Source organism: Suricata suricatta, chromosome 8 (genome assembly GCF_006229205.1).
Source record: "Suricata suricatta isolate VVHF042 chromosome 8, meerkat_22Aug2017_6uvM2_HiC, whole genome shotgun sequence".
Lineage (NCBI taxonomy): Eukaryota > Metazoa > Chordata > Mammalia > Carnivora > Herpestidae > Suricata > Suricata suricatta.
Genome location: NC_043707.1, coordinates 14954062 through 14973974, shown reverse-complemented (window position 1 = coordinate 14973974; position 19913 = coordinate 14954062). Strand labels below are relative to the sequence as shown.

Genomic DNA, 19913 nt, shown 5'->3' with positions numbered 1-19913 from the left:
AAACACTGATTCTAGATCCATTAGCCATTAACACATTTACACATCACACAGGCATTCAGAGAGCCATTCCCTATTCTAACCTGACCCTGGGTCTCATTTGCTTACCTTAAAACCCACGTGAGAGCCACACAATAGGCCCAGGCTTATATTGGGTGACTTGGTGCTAGTCACCCTTGTGTCTATTTCCCCAAGAACCAGAAGATCTGCTGAGGATCCTGACATTTCCATAAGACTTTTCCTTCCCAGAGAGAACCTAGTCAGAGCAAGATCAAGGGTTCTTCACCTACGTCATAAAAATAGTTGATGTTTTTTCGGGCACTTTTGTGCCAAAGCTTTGAACACCTTGCCTTACTTTGTAGGATCATCTTAAGGTATAGGATCTATTAGTATCCTCATTCTGTAAATGAGGAAACACAGGCACAGAGATGTTTAAAAAAACAACCTGCCTGAGCTGCAGGTGCTATAAACCACCATAACTGTCTCTGTTTTATGAAATAACCTAATGAGGTTCACAAGTGCCATATACTAGCATGTGTCAGAAAATGAGCTCTCTCTATGTAGAGTTTCGGACCCAAGGAGGGCTGTACTTGCAGGAACTCTCAGCCTCCCAGCAGAGGGTTCCCTACGCATATCCAGCCCCCTGGGCTCCACTCTGCCCAAGCAACAATCTACATCTGAATTGTTACCATACTCCAACCAAGGTTGGCCAGGGAAGGACATAGGCACCAAGACCTGAAGGGTGTACGCATTTATTTATTTCACCTTTACAAGCTTGGAATTCAAGATTCCAGAACCACAGAAGTAAAACTGATTTGCAAATTTTAAAAAGAAACTAGAAGACAGGACTATAAATAATAAAGAGTGGATTTGGCTCTATAGATTCTCTCTGCTTTGATGGGAACCATCCAGAAGAGGGGAGATGGAAAATGTATCCCACTCTCCCTCCAGGAAAAGAAATCTTTTTCAGATCAGCTAACCTATATGGTCGGTTAGAGCATGAATCTGGGAGTCAGCCAGTCTTGGAGCTAAATCTCAGTCTAACTGTGTACTAGCCATAAGACCTCTGGATTTTCATCTCATCTGTAACATTCCTCACCTGGAATGGTAGATAATTGAGAGGTTGTTATGAGGATTAACCAGGATAAAGCATGTAACCTTAGCAAAGTGGCTGGCACAGTGAGTGCTCATCAACTTGTAGTTGTTTTTACCTGGATCATTACTATCATCATCACCATAATTATCATCACCACCACCACCACCACCACCACCACCACCATCATCATCATCATCATCATCATCATCCATCTGGCTGTTCTGGTCAAAATCTCAGAGTCATCCTTGACTCCTTTACTCACACTCCACATCCAATCTATCATCTCCTCCCATTTCTCTCATCTATCACCAGTCACCTCTTCCTTCCAAATGTCTCCAGACTCTGATGACTTTTCATCCCCTCCATTGCCACCACCCTGCCTCAAGCCGTTACCTGACCTGGATTATTACAGAGGCCTCCCACTGGTCTCCCTGGACCTACCCACTTTTCCCTTTGGTCTAATGTTCATATAACATTCAGTACAATCCAGTTAAGAATAAGTAGGATCATATCTAACTCTGCCCTAAACCTTCCAGTACCTTTCTACAACCCTCAGAGAAGGGGCTATTCAGTGGCCAACAAGGCCCTATGTCATCTGACCCCAATAACCATCATTCTGCTCCAGGCCAAATGGACTCCTTGTCATTCCTCAAATACACTACACATGCTCCCATTTCAGGGCTTTTGCACTTTTGATTTCCCAGCCTGGAAGCTCTCTCTCTCCAGATATCCACAGAGCCTGCTCCCTTACCCCTTTCAGTCTTTATTAAAATGTTTCTTCTCAGTGAGGCTGCCTTTAGCCTCCCTACTTAAACTTAATCCCCCTGACACTCCCAACCTCCAGCTGTGACTTTTGTTTTCACTTAGCTCTTAGCATCTAATATAGCATATATTTTACTTCTTTACTTGTTTATTTGGTCTTCCCCAACAAGAACAGAGATTTTATATGCATTGATTGTTAAGTCCCCAGTACATAGAATAGTGTCTGACACATGGCAGATCCTAAAAAAGATTCAGTGAATGAATTGTGAATAACCGGATGAATGGACAGATGGATGGGTAGATGAATCTCCATGACTATTATCGTTAGATCCCATCCAGCTAGCTTTCACATCCCAGCATTCCAGCTATCACAGACTACTGCTCTCACTTCTTCCATTCTGGATACTCAGGAGCACTGGGCTGTGTGTGGAACTTTAAAAGCTCCATTATTTGGACAAGCATTCTATGCATTTCTCTTGCTCTGAGCTGCTTCCCTTACAGACTCAGATTTGGACACGATGACAATCAGCAACTCTGAGCCAGACAAGGCCGAATCCACAAGGAAGCCAGGGAAGAGGCCTGAGGGCGGGAGCAGCTGGCAATAGGCCAGCACCTGCTGGTGGTGATAGATGGGGGGTATCCAAGGCAATGATGGTGACAAAGAAGGCAGTGGAGAGGGGAAAAGTCCCACTTCCTGTGCACTGATTAGGAATTTAATGAAAATGATCATTCACTTTTGGGTTCCATCGCAGGAGCAGGTGTGCTGACTAATAGTGGGGCATGTTCCAGTTTTCCTGAAGCAGGCTTTCTGAGTTTTGCTTTACAAAAGACCTCTCTGTTGGACTTGGAGTTTGCCCAGACAGTGGAGGTGATCTGCACTTTCTCTAAGTGCTCCAGACAGACAGGAGAGGGGCGTGGGGACTAAAAAAGGGAATGTGTTCTGATTTGAAAGGGAATGAAGGACATTGCTCCCCCACCCCTCCCGGCTCAGGCCACCTGACCAGACATCAGGGCAGGGAGGGGCCTGCAATCTCAATGTTACCAGGAAGAAGGAAGAAAAATGTGAGCGCCTTTTAGTCCCCTCTCATTTAGGCCAGAAAGGCCTTCTTGCTTCTAGGATCACATGCCAGTTCTCTGTGGCTGGTTTCCAGAAAAGGGCTTCTTATTCCTAAACCCCCAACCCCACTCCCCAGCAATATGAGGGGCCAAAGAATCTTAACAGAGAGTGTGAGGGTCTCTAAAACCACTAACCCCAAAGAGCAGGATCAGAGAGGGTAGGGGAGCATTGTAACCTCTTGCCACCCCCATCCTTCTCACACCTGACCTTGCTTGCTTGACAGTCCCCTGTAATATTACATGCAGCTAGTTACAGGGCAACTGGAGGGGCTGGATTGGGCTGTAACTCCAGGATTTTCCACCAGATGGCATGCAAGCCCCCTCATTCTTTCTCCTATAATTTCTGACCATAGAAACTGTTCAATAATAACAGTAGTAATAATAATGCATCATGTCCTTACCATGTGCCAGGCATTGTGCTAAAGGTTTGACATGCCAATACTGGTTAGAAAGCCATTTTAGTGGTTCCAGATCCTGGCTACATCTCACTGCATTGCAGCCCTGGATAAATAGGACATTTTGCTGCCAATCAGTTTCTTCATCTATAAAATTGAGATAATAATCATACCTACCCTATAGGATTAGATGGCTCAATCCATGGAAAGCTCTTAGAAATTAATAAGCACTGTCTAACTGATTGTTAAATAGGTCTTATTTGATTGACAACTCTTTGGGGGTAATCACTATTATATTTCAAATTTTACCCACAAGGAAACTGAGACTCACAGAGCTGGAATGAATTGCCCAAAGTTGTATTACTTCCAGTGTTGTTGAGCTCATAGAACCCTGATGTTCCTACCAAATGACCAATTTCACAAAACATGTGTCTTCCATCCTGTCATGTTTCTGAAAATTTACTTATTACAGCACAGCGTGAGGAGGGCCCAGGAGCTAAGCGGGTGAAACCCAGTCTCCTCACTGGGAGATGAAGAGTAAGAGAGGCTCTAGCAACTTCTGACTTGTACCGGCTTTTTCAGATAACCCATCCTCCAAACACTCCAGGAGCCTGGCTGAGGAGCTGGGCAAAGCCGTGGAGATTATGGGCAAAGGCAAGAATGGGCTCGGCTTTGGCAAAGTGGACATCACGGTCGAGAAGGAACTTCAGACGGAGTTTAACGTTAAGGAGGCCCCAGAGCTGAAGCTGTTTTTTGAGGGCAACAGATCAGAACCCATCAATTGCAAAGGTAACAATGCTTGTGTGTCAATCAAGGCAATGCTAGCTACGGAAACACAAACACCAGCATTTCAGTGGTGTGACAGAATTACGGGTTTACTTCTTGCTCATGTAGGGCCCAAGTGGCAGCCAGAGGGTGAAGATGGAGGGCTCTGCTCCCCAAATCTTTCAAGGACCAAGGTTCCTTCCAGCTTGCAGCTCTGCCCTCCCTTAGGGCCTCTGAGGCTTCTGGAATTTTCTCTCTATATGATAGCTGGGTCAAAGAGGCAGAGGATTACCAATGGTAGTGTTTGTGACCCAAGCTTGGAAGTGGCAAACATATCTCTTTCCATTGACCAAAATTCTGTTACATGGTCCTAGTGAACTGAAAGACTGGGCAGTATGCCCCTGATCTGTGTTCATAAGGAAAATAATTTTGGTGAACCTACAGCTGCCTCCACCACAGCTTTTATCTCAGCTGGTGGGCCCTAAAAGTACCATGAGGTAGGATAGTGAGATGTATAGCACATAAACTCCCAGAGACCAGAGAGTTCCTAACTCCACTACCTACCTACCATCCCAATTTTTTACTTGAGAATGATTCTGACAGGGTCCCAGGACAAGGAAGCCGTGGTTGACTGAAAGAGAGACTGGGAGATGATGAAACAAGACAGATTTGGGACAGGGTAACTACCAACCACTTTAGCTTCTATCATAATCCACTTCTCTCATTAATTTGTTCATTCACATATTTGACGCTCTTTTACTGAGAAACTACCATGTGTTAAGGCCTATATTGGTGTTAAGGATGTCTGAAGATTTATATAACTCAGTGTGGTACATGGTAGGTCCTAATTTTTTTAAAGCTAAATATATAAATGCATAAATGTGTGCAAAATGGATGGATTGATGGATGGATAGATGGAATGAAAGTGATGAATGGTAATGTGCCCAGGACAGCCTATACTATGCTGGTAGAATGCTTCCATTATATGTGTAAATGACTGACTCAGGAAACTGAGATAATCTTTTGCAGGGTCTGGCATTTAGCAGGTCTGCAATAAGCCTGTTGGAGTTTTGTTGGCAAAAACCAAAAGGGACCAGAGAGTACCATCACCTCCATGAGCTGCAGGATGCCTTGCAGTTCTGAGTGGACACAAGGGGTCATGAGACACAGGCCAGAATTTCAGGGGAAGGCACAGCAAAAGCTCCTACCTCAGGGCACTTTAGAAACAAGACCCAACAAGACGCAGCAGTGCAGTGGCTCACAGCTTGCCTATGGAACAATGAAGAGTCAGGGGGAGTACAGAGGAAAAAGAGATAGAAGAGCAGACAGGAGCAGTGAGAGAAGAGACATGGAGAGACATGGTGACTGCTGCTTCCTAAGGATATACTGAGTGACAACTGTCAACTATGTGACTCAATGATCCCAAGACAGGAATCCTTTGTGATGTGTTGGCTTTGGGGAAGGTGGTGAAGAAATGAGAGACCTCGGTTATTTTGTTGAAGTCTATATTTGCTCATGGAGTGGGTTGGGTTCTGCGGTACCCTCAGCTCCTAAAGGCCAAGTGAGATCTGACTTCTCTTTGAGTCAATAAAGGTGACAACTTCCAGACTGTCTGAGCCCCTACTGCTAGAAGTCAGTGCCTGGGACCTCCTCTGCCATTCAGGAAGCTGCATTAGCACCTCCCCCAGGAAGTCTCCTTTGACTACCCAGGTCAAGGTGTCTGCCCTCCTCCGGGCTCCCATAGCACCTGTCCTTACCCCCTCAAGGCCCTTACCTCACAGAACTGTCTTTGTTCTTAGTTGTCTGGTGAGAGCATAGGGGCAGGAGCTGATCTCACTTCTTTCTCAGGTCCTCTTAAGAGGCTGCCTGAACTGGCAGACATCAGCTGGCCTTAAATCCTTACTACTTGCCTGAAGAGCATTAAGTTCCACTTGGTCAAATTTTAATTTCCTCATCTGTAAAATGGGGATGGTGCAAGTATCTACATCCTGGGGTTACTGGTTAGATGAAACAAGTCTGTAAGGTACAAGCCATGACACATATCTGAACCATTTACTGTGTTCCATCACTGTTCTGGCCCTCTTTTCATATGCCACAGCCCAGTGCAGGGGCTGGGGAATCCGAGATTTAGAGAAGTGGAACAACAACAACGTCCTCAACAATCCCCAGCTAATAAGCACTGCAGAAAACAAATGTTTTCTGCGAAGGGCCAATCTCTTCACAACTACTTAACTCTGCTGATGCAGTGGAAAAGCAATTCCACATAAACAAATGGATGTGGCTGTGTTCCAATAAAACTTTATTTATAAAGGTAACTGGGAGGTCAGATTTGGCCCCTGGACTGTGGTTGACCAATCCCTGCTGTGCATTGTGCTGCACTCTTAAGTAAATGGCAGATGTGGTCCTTATTATTATCAAACCATTAGTTTCCTGACCCTTGTGCAGTGCCTGGGACACATAGGTTCTTCATGAATAGTGTTTGAACTTGAATGAGATAGAATTGCAAGAGTCCACTGCAGGCAGACTTGGGGTAAAGAGCCAGCCCATATTTCTACTAGGCTTGCCCATCATCCCTCTTCTTCAGTATTACCCCTAACCAGAGAAAGAAGCAGTGGGGTGCTGGGAAAGAATCAGGGCCCAGACTTAAGACAAATACTAGTTATGAGAATTTGAGCCAGACTTCCAATTTCTCATTTCCTAACCAGGATGAATAATGCTAGTTCTGCCGACTTGACAGGGCTTCTCTGAGTAAGACAGGCAACAGAGCTCTGCTGGTCTCCTGTACCAACTTTATGAAAACTTCCCCACATGAGGGTTAGTCCTTGTTGGGTCAAAGCTACAGTTCTGGTTCACCTCTAGTCTCCCAGGGATTGATGGTGGGAGATGTGGCCATGGCCTCCTCGCTGGAGGGAGGGAAACTCGGGTCAGCTTCAGGGCCTCAGTTAATGATGCATTCACAGCTTGTGCTTGGAAATATGCAGTGGAACGGCAGCCCTGGTCAATCATTGACATAGCGTTCACACCTCAGTTGTTACCATGTCCTCTGGCTCAGAGCCAAGTGCCAGGGGAGACACATGCCCAGCAGGGCAGTGACCAATCTGCAGACACTCAGGAACAAACTCTTTATCAAGTTCAGAGCTACCTCAGTCCCATGGGATCCAGAGGGGCAAACAGAGTTCAGACATCCCAGAGAAGATGGCCTGAGATAAAGTTCCTCTAAGCCAGTTTATCTTATAATTCGTTCACCTCATTTATCAATCTAGTAATTATTTCTTGAGCACCTAGTATGAGTCAGATGGTTAGAGGAGCTAGCGAGCAAGCTAGCCAAAAACTGTAACTTTAGAAAAAGTTAGACTCAATAAGAAAATGTAATAGGTCAGAAAATAGAGAATGATATGATGGGGAGGGGAGTGGCAATAAGAAAACTTCAAATCTCAAACTAATAAGACACAGGAGATGCCCTGATTGCTGAAGAAAATGCAGCACAAGTGGAGGGACTGGTAGGTGCCACGGCCTGGTGTGCCACGGGAAGAGGGCATGGCTGCCTTGTGGACAGAGGGAGACAGTGGCACAATATGAGATGGGCACTATGGTTTTGATGACCTGAAATTCAAATGGATGTGGGGGGCTTTTTATTCAGCTTTGTTGGTATTTTCGGGACTTTGAAACCAGCTCCTTTCAGAGCACTTACAACAATTTTTTTTCTTTTTGACAAATGCCTGTAAGAGATGCATTTTCAGACAAATGCCTGTTTCCATAGAACATAGAATAGTCTAGATGACAGCCTTGGGGCTGAATCCAGGAGAGGGGAACTGTTGCAGGGTGGAGTGCCCATGGTCTGAGGGTGGCATGAAGCCTTCCCCATCTCTCTCTGTCCCTTGAGGCTAGCACATTGTCCTTATGTGAACTTCTATAGGCCTGACTCATTGTGGCTTTTTAAAATGGCCTAATCAGTATCTACTAAAGCTGAATGCAGTAATCCCTATGAACAGAAATTCTACTCCTATGCATGTACCCAATAGAAGAGCATGCTCCCAGAGACATGCCCAAAAATTAACTCTTAATAGTCCCAAACCTGGAAACAACCCAAATGCTCACCGAGAGGATACATAAGTTATAGAATATTCACACAACACAATGCCCATGCAACAATGTGGATGAATCTTACAATGTAACAAAGCCAGACTCCAACACACATACTGTGTGATTCCATTTATATGAAGTTCAAGAGCAGGCAGACTAACGCATGCTGTTAGAAGTTAGAATGGTGGTTATCCTTAGGTAGGGTGTGTTAGCGCCTAGGAGGGGTCCAGTGGGAACTTGTGAGAGCCTGGCAGTGATCTATCTCTTGATCTGAGTAGTACTCAGGTGTGTTCATTTTGCAAAAATTCACAAACTGTACAGTATAATTTGTACACCTTTCTGTATGCAAATATATTCTATTGCAAGTTTTTTAAACGGCCTTATATTCTCAGGAAATGTAAGCAAAGACACTGAAAATAGAGTGCTTTCCAGTTGATTTACCACCCGACATGCATTCATCAAGCTGCATGCTGCAATTTGTCCTGCATGGGCTGCTTGCTCTGTGTGGAAGTCTTTCCCTCTCCTTCCTTGTCCAATTTCCTTCTTCTTATTGCTGCCTTCTTATTGATTCATAAGCATCCTTCTGTTTTCAGCTCAAAAGTGATTTCTTCTAGGAAGCCCTCCTTGAATACACAGTCTAGGTCATACGTCTTTGCTATAAGCTCATAGAACTTTGCTTTTGAATATCTGCTTTGGGTGTGATTATATGCTTGTTTGTGTAATTATTTGACAATTATCCTATTCAACAAAAGGAGAGCTGCAAAAGAGTGTGATTATGTTTGTTTCTGCTCACCATTATATCCCCAGGACCAAGCACAACATTCAATAACATAATAGGTTCTCAGCACATATTTGTCAAATGAATGAATGAGTGAAGGAATGAATGGTGAGTGAAGAAATAAAGGCCTACAAGCTACTTACAACAAACATTGTTTTATCTCATAAACTCAGTTTAAATGCTTCATTTTATTCTATAGCAGAAAATAGTATTTTACAGTAGCTACTGTCATGTGGAACTGATGACTCTAGCAAACACTTGTCTGTCTATAGCTTCATGTACATTTTGCACACTATTATGTCTCCCCAGATATGGTATATGTGTCCCAATTTTAGAAGCTAAGATTTTGTGTGCTTAGCACCTCCCATATGATAGCTGAGAAATGGAAGTCATGACCTATGACCTTCATGAACATCTTTGTCTCAGATGAGAAGTTGGAGGCATAGGCGATAATGGAATTTTCCCAAAGTCACAAAGCAAGCTGGTATTTTTTATTTACATTTCATTCATTTACATTAAAAAAAAATAAATCTATCTTCCTGTCACTTTGGAAGGCAGGTAAGAAAAGAAACAAGGCATGCTTCCTCCTGGGTTTGATTCCCAGGTGCACTAGTCGAATGGCCATTGACAAGTCAAATCTCAATTTTCTCTTCTACAAAATGCGGAGGGTTGCTTTGGGGATATAATACATGCAAATTGCTCAGCACAGTGCCTTGTTCTTGGTAAGTGCTCAGTGAAGTTTAGCTGTGGCTGTTAAAATTCATGCCTTAGGACTGGGATGGGAAGGAGTGGAAGGACTGACCTTGGCCTTTAACATGTAGGAGTCCAAGGAGTCCAAGGTTTAATGCTCCTTTTCATTAAACCTGGAGAAGATAAGCCTTGCTCCAGTTTAAGAGAAAACTGCTATGAGATCCATTTAACTGTCTCTGTTTCCAGGAGTGGTTGAATCGACTGCCTTGGTCGTTTGGCTGAGAAGACAAATTAGCCAGAAAGCATTTTTGTTCAATAATACCCAGGAGGTGTTAGATTTTGTGAAATCCAGGCCCTTGGTCATCATTGGCTTCTTCCAGGTACTGGAGTCAGGAGGTGGGAGGTGGCTGTTCAACTGGTGAGGAGTCCTGTGCCTGGGAAGGGGTGGGGTGAGGAGAGGTCTTCCACTTGGGTTAATTCTATGCCCATTCTTCCTTTTCCAATGAGGTGTTTCTTACAGGGTTAAAATGAGGAAGGAAAGAATGGAAGGTGAAATGATAGGAGACACTAACCAGAAAGGTGGACAGGAATGCAGAGAGAGGAGAGGAGATTTACATTTATTAAATTGGCTTTGATAGTATAACTGATCTTTTGGAGTTCCACTTGGAACATCACTGGATAATAAATAATTTGCAAATTGTTTTTCCTTGTGGAAAAGGAGTTTCTTATATGTCTTTACTCATTTCCTGTAACTTTGATGATTCTTCCCTTCCCCCAGTGGAAGTCAGAACTTTGGCATTATATTTTTACATGGGAAGAATATGTGCCTCTTTCTGTCTCTTTTCATTTTTCAATCCCAATTTTTTCTTATCTGGTGATCCATGTGGTCAAGTCAGTTGTGTCTTTTGAAAGCAATTAAGGAATAAATGTTTAAGTCTAAACCTGTGTGTTTAGAACAACCTTATTCTAAATATTTAGAAAAAATCAAGTTTATCAATTCTCTTCATTAATCCCTGTGGAGTTGCCTATTTTGACCTTAGTCATAGCCATAGAAGTATTCTGAGTATGAAACATCCATGAAAAGGGATTTAGAAGACCCAGGAAAACCCCAGAACTTGGAAAGGTGAGGAGATGAATTGGTCACCATTTCCACCTTGACCTTAAATAAGCCAGATATTTTGCTTTCTACAAAAGGCTCACCCAACATCCTTCCCCAAACAGGATTTAGAGGAAGAAGTAGCAGAGTTATTCTACGATATGATCAAAGACTTCCCAGAGCTAACATTTGGAGTGATATCAATTAGCAATGCTATTGGACATTTCCACGTCACCCTTGACAGTCTTCTGGTATTCAAAAAGGTAAGATTTTGATTAGTGAAAGGTCTCCAGTTCAAAATAGTGGACTATGCATGTATCTATAGTCTTTGGGCACAAATGCTGGTTCTGCCACTTGTGAACTAAGAGGCATTGGACTAGGCAGCTGCTGTTGATCACACAGTCTCCTGGAGTTTCACTGGCCTTTCTAGACATTCTTTATTGTAAGCTCCTCCTCCTCTTCTTAACCAGTAAATGCCATTCATTAAGGGTCAGTCCTCTACCCTGTTTTCTTCTGGTCTGTCCTCTCCCACTCACCCTCCAACAGCAATTACTGTCCATACAATCATGATTTACAAACCTCCATCTCCAGACTTCTCTGTCTCCAGACTTTCATACCCATCACCAGCTGTCTCAACATGACCAAGCCTAATATAATCTCCCCTCCAAATCCTCTTTAAGTGTTTTTTCCCCTCTCAATTAATGGTGTCACCATTTCTCCCATCTGAGCAAAGTCAGAATACCCAGGCATTTTATTCTAAGACCTCCCTCTCCTCCACCCTTCACAACCAGCTCATCACTCCAATCCTATTTATTTTAAATCCAAAATATCCCTTGAATCTATCCATTTATCTCTATTGCAACCATCCTAAGTCAAGTGACCATCATTTGCCATAGCCTAATACAACATCCACTCAACTGTTCTACTACAATCACTCTTGTCCTCTAAAGAGCAATCTTTCCAAAACTCAAACTGATGGCCACCTGCCTCTTTCCTACTGAAAGCCTTTGAATGGCTTCCTATTATTCTTAGGATGAAGACTCAAGTCGCTAATGAGACCTTCCACAGTCTAGACTCTAATATACATTTTCCTCTTCTCCCTATTATTCTTAGGATGAAGACTCAAGTCCCTAATGAAACCTACAAGGCCTTCCACAGTCTAGCCTCTATTACAAATCTTTCTCTTCTTCCTCTCTAGGATCAAGATCTGAGCTGTCCAATCTGGTAGCTGCTTGTCATATATGACTGTTTACATTTAAATTAGTTAAATTAACATTCTAGCTTCCCAATCAAACTAGCTATATGTGGACAGTGGCTACTGCATGGGACAGCATAGATATAAAGAACATTTCCATCATCACATAAAGTTCTACTGAACAGTGTTACTCTAGAAACTGCAGTCTGGTTCCTGAAACATGCCTTACCCCTCCCCATACAAAGCCAAATCCTTACAGTAATCATGTTATTTATAGATATGGCTGAGAATGGTTAGTTACTTGCCAAGGCCACATAGGAGGTGGGTGAAGTGATACTCAGACCTGCTTAAGACTGTGAGCCACTACATTTTTACTTGGGCTGTTGGAAGTCATTAAAAAGTTTTAAGTTGGAGAATAAAATAACCTGATTTGTATATCTGAATGGGACAACCCAGAGTCTAAAACTAGATCCAAATACATATGGAAATCCAGTATATGTTAAAGATGATACTTTATTTTTTCTTATAAATTTTGAAAAAAAATTTTTTTAACATTATTTTTGAGAGACAGAGAAACAGAGCATAAGCAGAGGAGGGGCAGAGAGAGACACACACACAAAATCCGAAGCAGGCTCCAGAGCCTGACATGGGGCTGGAACTCACAGAGTAGGAGATCATAACCTGAGCTGAAGTCGGACGCTCAACCGAGCCACCCAGGCACCCTGATACTTTAGATTAGTAGGGAAAATATGTTATTCAATGATCAGTGTTAAGAGAACTGGGTAGGCATTTAGAAAAAATATATATAAAACCTAAATCTATATATCCTCCTTCCACCAAATTACATTCCAGATTGATTTCTGACTGATTTAAAAATATAACAATGAAGCCATGTAAAGACTAGAAGATGCCTTGGAAGATTTTGCTTTAAAATCTGGAGTGGGAAAGCCCTTTTATGAAGCATGCCAGAAACCTCAGAAACTATTAAAAAAAAACACTGATAAATTGGATCACATAAAAAAATTGAAAGTTCCACAGAATAAACTTTATCACAGTATCAAAAGCCAGAGAGCAAACTTGAAAAATTCGGTTAGGACAAAGTTAAACTACTTTAATGGTTAAGAGCATGAGCTCTAGAGTCAGACAGCCTAGGGTGGATCATGGCTCCACCTCTCACTAGTTTAGCAACCCTGGGCAAATCACTTCATTTTTCTGTACCTCGATTCCCTCAACTGTACAATGGGAGAAATGATGATTCACAGCTCAGTGAGATGTTATGAGGATTAAATGAGTTTTTGCATATAGCATATTTAGAACCGTGGCTGGTATAATATGAACTCTTGATAAGTCTGACTAGTATTATCAGATTGTTGCCATGACCAGAAAAGGGTTTTGGCTTTGTCCAAAGGACAACAGGAGCTGTGAAGTATATGACCAAGAGAATGACATGAGTACTTTTTAACTGCATCAATCCGGTTGAAGGTGGGGGGGTGGGTTGGAGGGAAACAAGGGGAGAAATTGGAAGACCATTAGAAGGCTTTTGCCGGAGTCCACGGAAGGGATTTAGACTAGAGGGTAGGAATGGTGGAAGCAAAGAGGTGATGGAGTAGAGAGAAACCAGCAAGAGAGGGCCACTTCTTTGTTCTCCTTCCCCTGCAAACTTGGATCCCAGGCTATAGAGAATTATTTCTTTCTCAGTGTTAATCCCAGTCCTTCTGAGAAGCAGCCATCAAACAGGACTAGATATGCAAATAATTGGGGAAAATGCCTGCGAAGGGGAACAAAGGGAGTTGAGGGGGGGGCAAGAAGAACTCATCAGGTCTTGATGTGGGTTTGACCCTTTGGAAAGAAAGAAGGTCCTTGATGCAGCAGTTCTAAGAAAGTTGGCCAAAGTTGCCTACCAGAGAAGTCCTGTATCTCTCAGAAATGGGCCTACCTTAGTATCCCTGAAACAGTGCATAGGTTAGGAGCTGTGTGTAAGATACTGCTCAGCTTCAGTACAACTGCTTGGATGGATTTCAAAGCATAGCAGCTGGTGCTGCTCCTCAACTATACCCCTTGCTCTGTAGACTGGAGATTTTCATGGTTGCCACAGACCCATATTCCACCCACAGGCTAATCTGCCTGGCAGTTCATATTTATGGACAGATTATGGATTACACTTGTCACAATGGTATTTTCCTTTCATCCAAGAGGAAAACTGTGCTATTTACATTTATTAAGTGTCTATATTATGGAAGCTACTGTCCTCCAATGTTTTTCTCCTTTTGTCCAAGGGAAAAATTGTGAACCGTGAGGAGCTTATTAATGACAGTACCAACAAACAGGTCATCAATCAAGTCATAAAGCAGCATCTCACACATTTTGTTATTGAATACAACAGCGAGGTCAGTGAGCCAAAGGGTCCCTGAGAGAAGGGTAGCTGGGGCAGCTGTGTGCCTGAATGACCTATTTCTCTGGTAATTTCAGAATAAAGACCTGATTTATGAATTGAACATCCTGAATCACATGCTGCTCTTTGCCTCCAAAAGATCCGAGTCATTTGGTATGATAATGCAGCATTATAAGTTGGCATCGAAGGAATTTACAAACAAGGTTTGTGGAAAGTGGTATTGCCCTTGTTGGATGTGGATCCAGGACCTGTAGACCCTAATGCTATTTGCCTGCCCTGCTACCCTAATGCTATTTGCCTGCCCTGCTAATTATAAATTAAGCCAGGATTTGGATATTTATTTCCATACTGGCTCCCTTATTTGCATATTGATAATATATATTGTTTACTACTTTATTTTAAACCAGCCTCCTCCCTTCTTCCTGCCCAGTGTCTCTTCCTTTCTTACCATACCTATGCTGCTTCTTCCCTCATCTTTTCGAGAAGTCTACCATGGGAATGTGAGGTTTGGTTGCTTTTTTGATGGACAATGCTCCAGCAAGGGTGAGTGGCTGTAGTGAAGGCGGTTTCAGGCCTGCAGGTAAGGGGGAGGAGAGACCACCCCTGCCTGAGGTCAGGGGAGGAGAAACAGCCTGAAAGCATGGCTGTAACTTTACCCAGACCTGGGTTCAAATTTTCTTCCTCTTACAAAGGATTTTGTCATTGAGTTCCTAAGCCTCTTAGTTTTAATCACCTCATGTAAAATGGAGCACTGGTGTAGAAATGAGAAGCATCATATATAAAGCAATGAGCAAATGTAAAAGGCACTATCGTCACCATTAGAAACAAATCTGGTTTTCTTAAGCCCTATACCTGTATTTATGTACCACTACCTGGACTCTGGAGGCAATTTCTTTCTTTTTTTCTCTTTATTTTTTTTATAAAAAGTATGGTAATGGCAGATTTTTTTTTCTTTTCAAGAAAATTACTCTAAAATTCAAGTGAAACCATTAAAAAGTTTAAAACCCAAAATAAACACAAGTAAAGCCGCTAGGGCATGAACAATACTTAATGTTTGTGCTACGTCCCACCACATTCTCCAGGAAGTTTGTTCCAATTACAGAAATACCTCTTGTAAATATTTTTCATGCTTCATTCAATTTAAAATTTTAGATTTTTGATGTAATTCAGTTGATCACAATCTGATTGCTTCCCTCTATTTCTCTTATGATAGTAAGTACTTAGCCATATTTCTTCCAGGTTATTTTTTTAAATTTAACTCTTTAATTTGGGTAGAGTTTATTTTGCATATACTGTTAGATAAGGTTCTTTTTTTTTTAAATGTTTATTTATTTATTTTTGAGAGAGAAAGACAGTCTGAGTGCATGAGTAGGGAAGGGGCAGAGAGAAAGAGAGAGAATCCCAAGAAGGCTCTGTGCTGTCAGCTCAGAGACCCACTTGGGACTTGATCTCACTAGCGGTGAGTTCACAACCTGAGCCGAAGTCAGGAGTCGGGTGCTTAACCAGTTGACTGAACCACCTAGGTGCCCCTGAGATAAGGTTCTGAATGACCTTTACCCCAACTATCTAGCTTCCTGAATGCCATTTACTGATTGTGATCCATTTTAGAGCCAAAGACAAATGGATGAATACTATTCAGACAAGTCACAATGCCATATCTTATCTTGTTCACATTTTGCCAATATTTGTTGGAAGTATACAAGGATGGTTCTAATATTGTTGCTTTGTTTTCACAGTCTCCCCAGCACCTGGAAGAATGTCAGGCATATAACAGGGCCCTTAATATTTTGATAGATAAATGACCCGAGGGTATCAGTGTTTTTGCTTTGGCCTCTAAGTGGCCTCCCCGCTTCCAATCTTGCTGCTTCTGTGCAACCAGAGTCATCTTTCACAAATTATCATAGCACTCTCTGGCTTATTATTCTTCAGTAGCCCTCCATCTTATTCAGATAAAACCCAACCTCCTTACTGAAGCTCTGATCTCATCTCAAACATGTTTCTACCTTTGTCCCCCATGACTCTCTCCCTCATGGTGTGGAAGCCATACCAGCCTTTCCTTTCTGTTTGAGAACACTCTGTTCTGTGATGCCAGACCTTTGCAATGACAATTTCCACTGCCTGATTCAGTGTTCCCCTGACTTGCTAACTCTTCACCTACATCCCAGCTAAGATGTCACCTCCTCAGATACTCCTCCTGACCTTCCTACCTAACACTGAGTTCTGACCTCACATCACCTATATGGTCATGCTCTATCACAGTGCCCTTTTTACTGTCTAATTGGCACTCATTGCTATCTAAATTTGTTAATTTATTCACTCCTTTGTTGTCCGTCTTTTCCTCTAGAACATAAACCCCATGGAGGCAGATCTTATCTGCCTTGTGCAATTTTTATCCCCAGTATTTAGCAAAATGCCTAGAAGGCACTCCATGAATATTGCTTGAATATGAGAGAATGAAGTCATGAATTCCCTTGACAGAAGAATAGTTTAGAATAGACTTGACAGGTATTGAGCATTTTCTACCTCCCAGTTATTGAACTAAGCCACTGTCCTGTTTAATTCTTTCAACAGCCCTGTAAGGTGGGTACTCTTATAATCTCTACAGATAAGGAAAGTGAAGCACAGAGAGGGTCAGTAATGGTTTTGCCCCAGGATCTGGATGAAACCTCAGGACTTCCTGACTTCCTGTGGTTGTGTGGATGGTACCCTGTACAAAGATGTTGAAACCAGGCTAAAGGATAATGCCTGTCTGTGCCCTGAGGCAAAGGGCTGCCCCACCTGATGGAAAGGGGCCCTGTTCTGTCTTCACAAACCCATTGACTCCATAGACCCAGCTATTTGCATTACGTTAATGATCTCCCATGGCTCCCCAAGTTTCTTTTCCTCAGTAAGGGATTCCTTAGCCTATTTTAATCTTTAGTCTTATCATGGCCTCCAATCCTAGAGAGACACAGGTTTTATGTGGTTTGGCAGATTCTTTTCATCGTTGTGGATGCAGATGAACCCAGAAATGGACATATCTTCAGATACTTCAGGATCACAGAGGTTAATATCCCATGTGTCCAAATCCTAAACTTAAGCTCTGATGCAAGATACAAAATGCCTTCTGAGGAAATAACCTATGAAAATCTCAAGAAATTTGGCCGCAGCTTCCTGAATAGAAGTGCAAAGGTAAGTTTGTTCTTGGACAAAGTTTACCCACAACCTCAAAATTTCATAACTTTGCTGGCTTTGGTCATCTGAACAGGGAGGCAGAATAAAGGTCAATCTCATAGTTCAAAATACCTTTCTCTCTTCACCTCTAGTCTTTCCAGCTTTTGACTTGTCCTGACCCTATAATTCCACCATTAAATCTTTATTCTGAAAGTCATTTCCTTTGCAGATACTCCCAATTGAAATGTAGGAGCTCCTAGGGCCAACATCCCCTGAAAGGAGCCAGTTTTCCTCCTTTTGGACTCTCCTGTGAAAGATTTAAGGATAGATGGATTTGGGGGGAGAGAGACAGGGTAGGATTGTATTAAGCCATCAGGATTTAACTTCAAAGGTTTTAGGGACCTCTTGTTTGGGAGGTTAGAAATGAGCCTGTTTTGCTAAACGGAAGGAGAAGGTGCAGAAGGATCCTACATAACACAACATCTCCTGCTGTTTACGTAGCTCATGTGAAGTCCTTCAGCCACCCTGCTACATTAGGTAACCATATTTTTTATTTACCAAATGGAAACACTTTTGAGAGTAAGGTGAGGTGGGGACACCCCCTTCTTTAAAAGTATTCTGTTATAGAATAAACTGGAACTTCCCAGGAAAACCAGAATATTTGGTCCCTTTCCCTCTGAGGGTTCCCATTACCTCTGTCCATTCCCACACAGACAGTCATTTTCAAGTGAAGGCTGTTGTTGTTGTTGTTGTTTTTCCCTCTTATGCACATCATCATCACAGGCCAAGTGGTGAGGCTGGTGTCCTCCATGCCATTTCCTTCTATCTTCAAAATGCCAGATCCCATGCATTTGGACTTTTAGATCACCTGTTCCTTCCCTCCACTGCTGTCCTCTGATCATGTCCCTTTCACTCTCTGAGGACTTAAGCTCACTGCAGACTTGCTTTCTATCCCTTCTCTGCCATCACCTCCAGAGATGTCAGTATCCAAAACCCTGGTCTCTCCTCTAATTGGTGTGTGCCATTCTAGCCAGCTAGTCTTCTGGCCACTCTTTAGAGATGGCAGCCCCTCTGAAAACCTGATTTCAAGCTTCCCATCCTTTCAGTTCCTTTTTCTAGTATCCATATTATTCTGATTCCTTACCCTTCTCATGGTCTCCAATATCTTGATCCCATTTCACAATATCTTTACTGCCTTCCTTCATGAACTTGGATTCAGTGGTTCATCGCTCTGGTGATGATTCCCTTAATGCCTTTATCCCTCTATTCCTTCATCTACCTTCTACCTTCTTTATACCCTGTACAACTTATAAGGCAAAATCACAACCCTGGTTGAACTCACTTAATGTCCCTACTGCTTTCAGGCCAATGCTAGAGAAAAAGAACACCATCCTGAGGTAGGCTGGCTTCACTGAATCACAAACCTCCCATGGGCTCTCTGAAATGTCCTGACAGCTCTACAGAAATTTCTCTTAGCGTGTTCATTCTTTACATCTCTGAGTCTCTATATCCTCATACCCCTTTCCTTCTTCCAGTCTCAGCTGAGCATGAGACCACATATCATTAAGATAAGACAAGGGCCCCTTATTTTCCACCAACACACCTACAAACATACTTGGGAGTGCTACCCATTCTCTCTCTCTCTTCCCTGTGGTTTAACCTTAAGAGGTATCTTTCTCCTTCTCAAGGGCCAACACATCCTCCAAGATTTTGCAATAAAGATGAGCATCCTTCACATGACTTATGAGATGTCACGTGCCTGGTCTGGCCCATTTCTAATTTTCATCTTTTTCACCATTTCCCATTTCCCATGTCCAGCCCTCACGCTCTTTATGTTTCCTCAGAAAGAATCTCCAAGTCCTTTCCAGAGGCTGGGGTCTGGATGAGGGAAGTATTGTAAGAGCTGGTGAACTGGGCAAAGGCCAGACAGCTATGCATATTAAGAATTTGGTATCCTCCTACACTGTTGGTGGCAATGTAAACTGGTGCAGCCGCTCTGGAAAACAGTGTGGAGGTTCCTCAAAAAACTATCCATAGAACTCTGTTATGACCCAGCAATAGCACTGCTAGGGATTTACCCAAGGGATACAGAAATGCTGATGCATAGGAGCACATGTACCCCAATATTCATAGCAGCAATGTCAACAATAGCCAAAACATGGAAAGAGCCTAAATGTCCATCACCTGATGAGTGGATCAAGAAGATGTGGTATATATATATAATGGAGTACTACATGGCAATGAGAATGAATGAAATCTGGCCATTTGTAGGAAAGTGGATGGACCGTGAGGGTGTCATGCTAAGTGAAATAAGTCAGGCAGAGAAGGACAGAAACCATGTTTGCACTCATAGGTCTAACAGGAAAACAGGAGAAACCTAATGGAGGACCAGGGG

General features: G+C 42.7%; 1 protein-coding gene across 2 annotated transcripts in view; it reads left to right on the top strand.

Annotated features, from left to right (window-relative positions):
- PDILT (protein disulfide isomerase like, testis expressed) overlaps positions 1-19913 on the top strand; it is a 45720-nt gene that overhangs the window by 18288 nt on the left and 7519 nt on the right. For both annotated transcript variants that reach the window (XM_029948316.1, XM_029948317.1), the window contains exons 3-8: positions 3949-4155; positions 9929-10062; positions 10904-11041; positions 14250-14360; positions 14443-14568; positions 17339-17536. In XM_029948316.1, coding sequence (XP_029804176.1) covers positions 3949-4155; positions 9929-10062; positions 10904-11041; positions 14250-14360; positions 14443-14568; positions 17339-17536 — 914 coding nt within the window. The remainder of the gene's footprint in view (positions 1-3948; positions 4156-9928; positions 10063-10903; positions 11042-14249; positions 14361-14442; positions 14569-17338; positions 17537-19913) is intronic.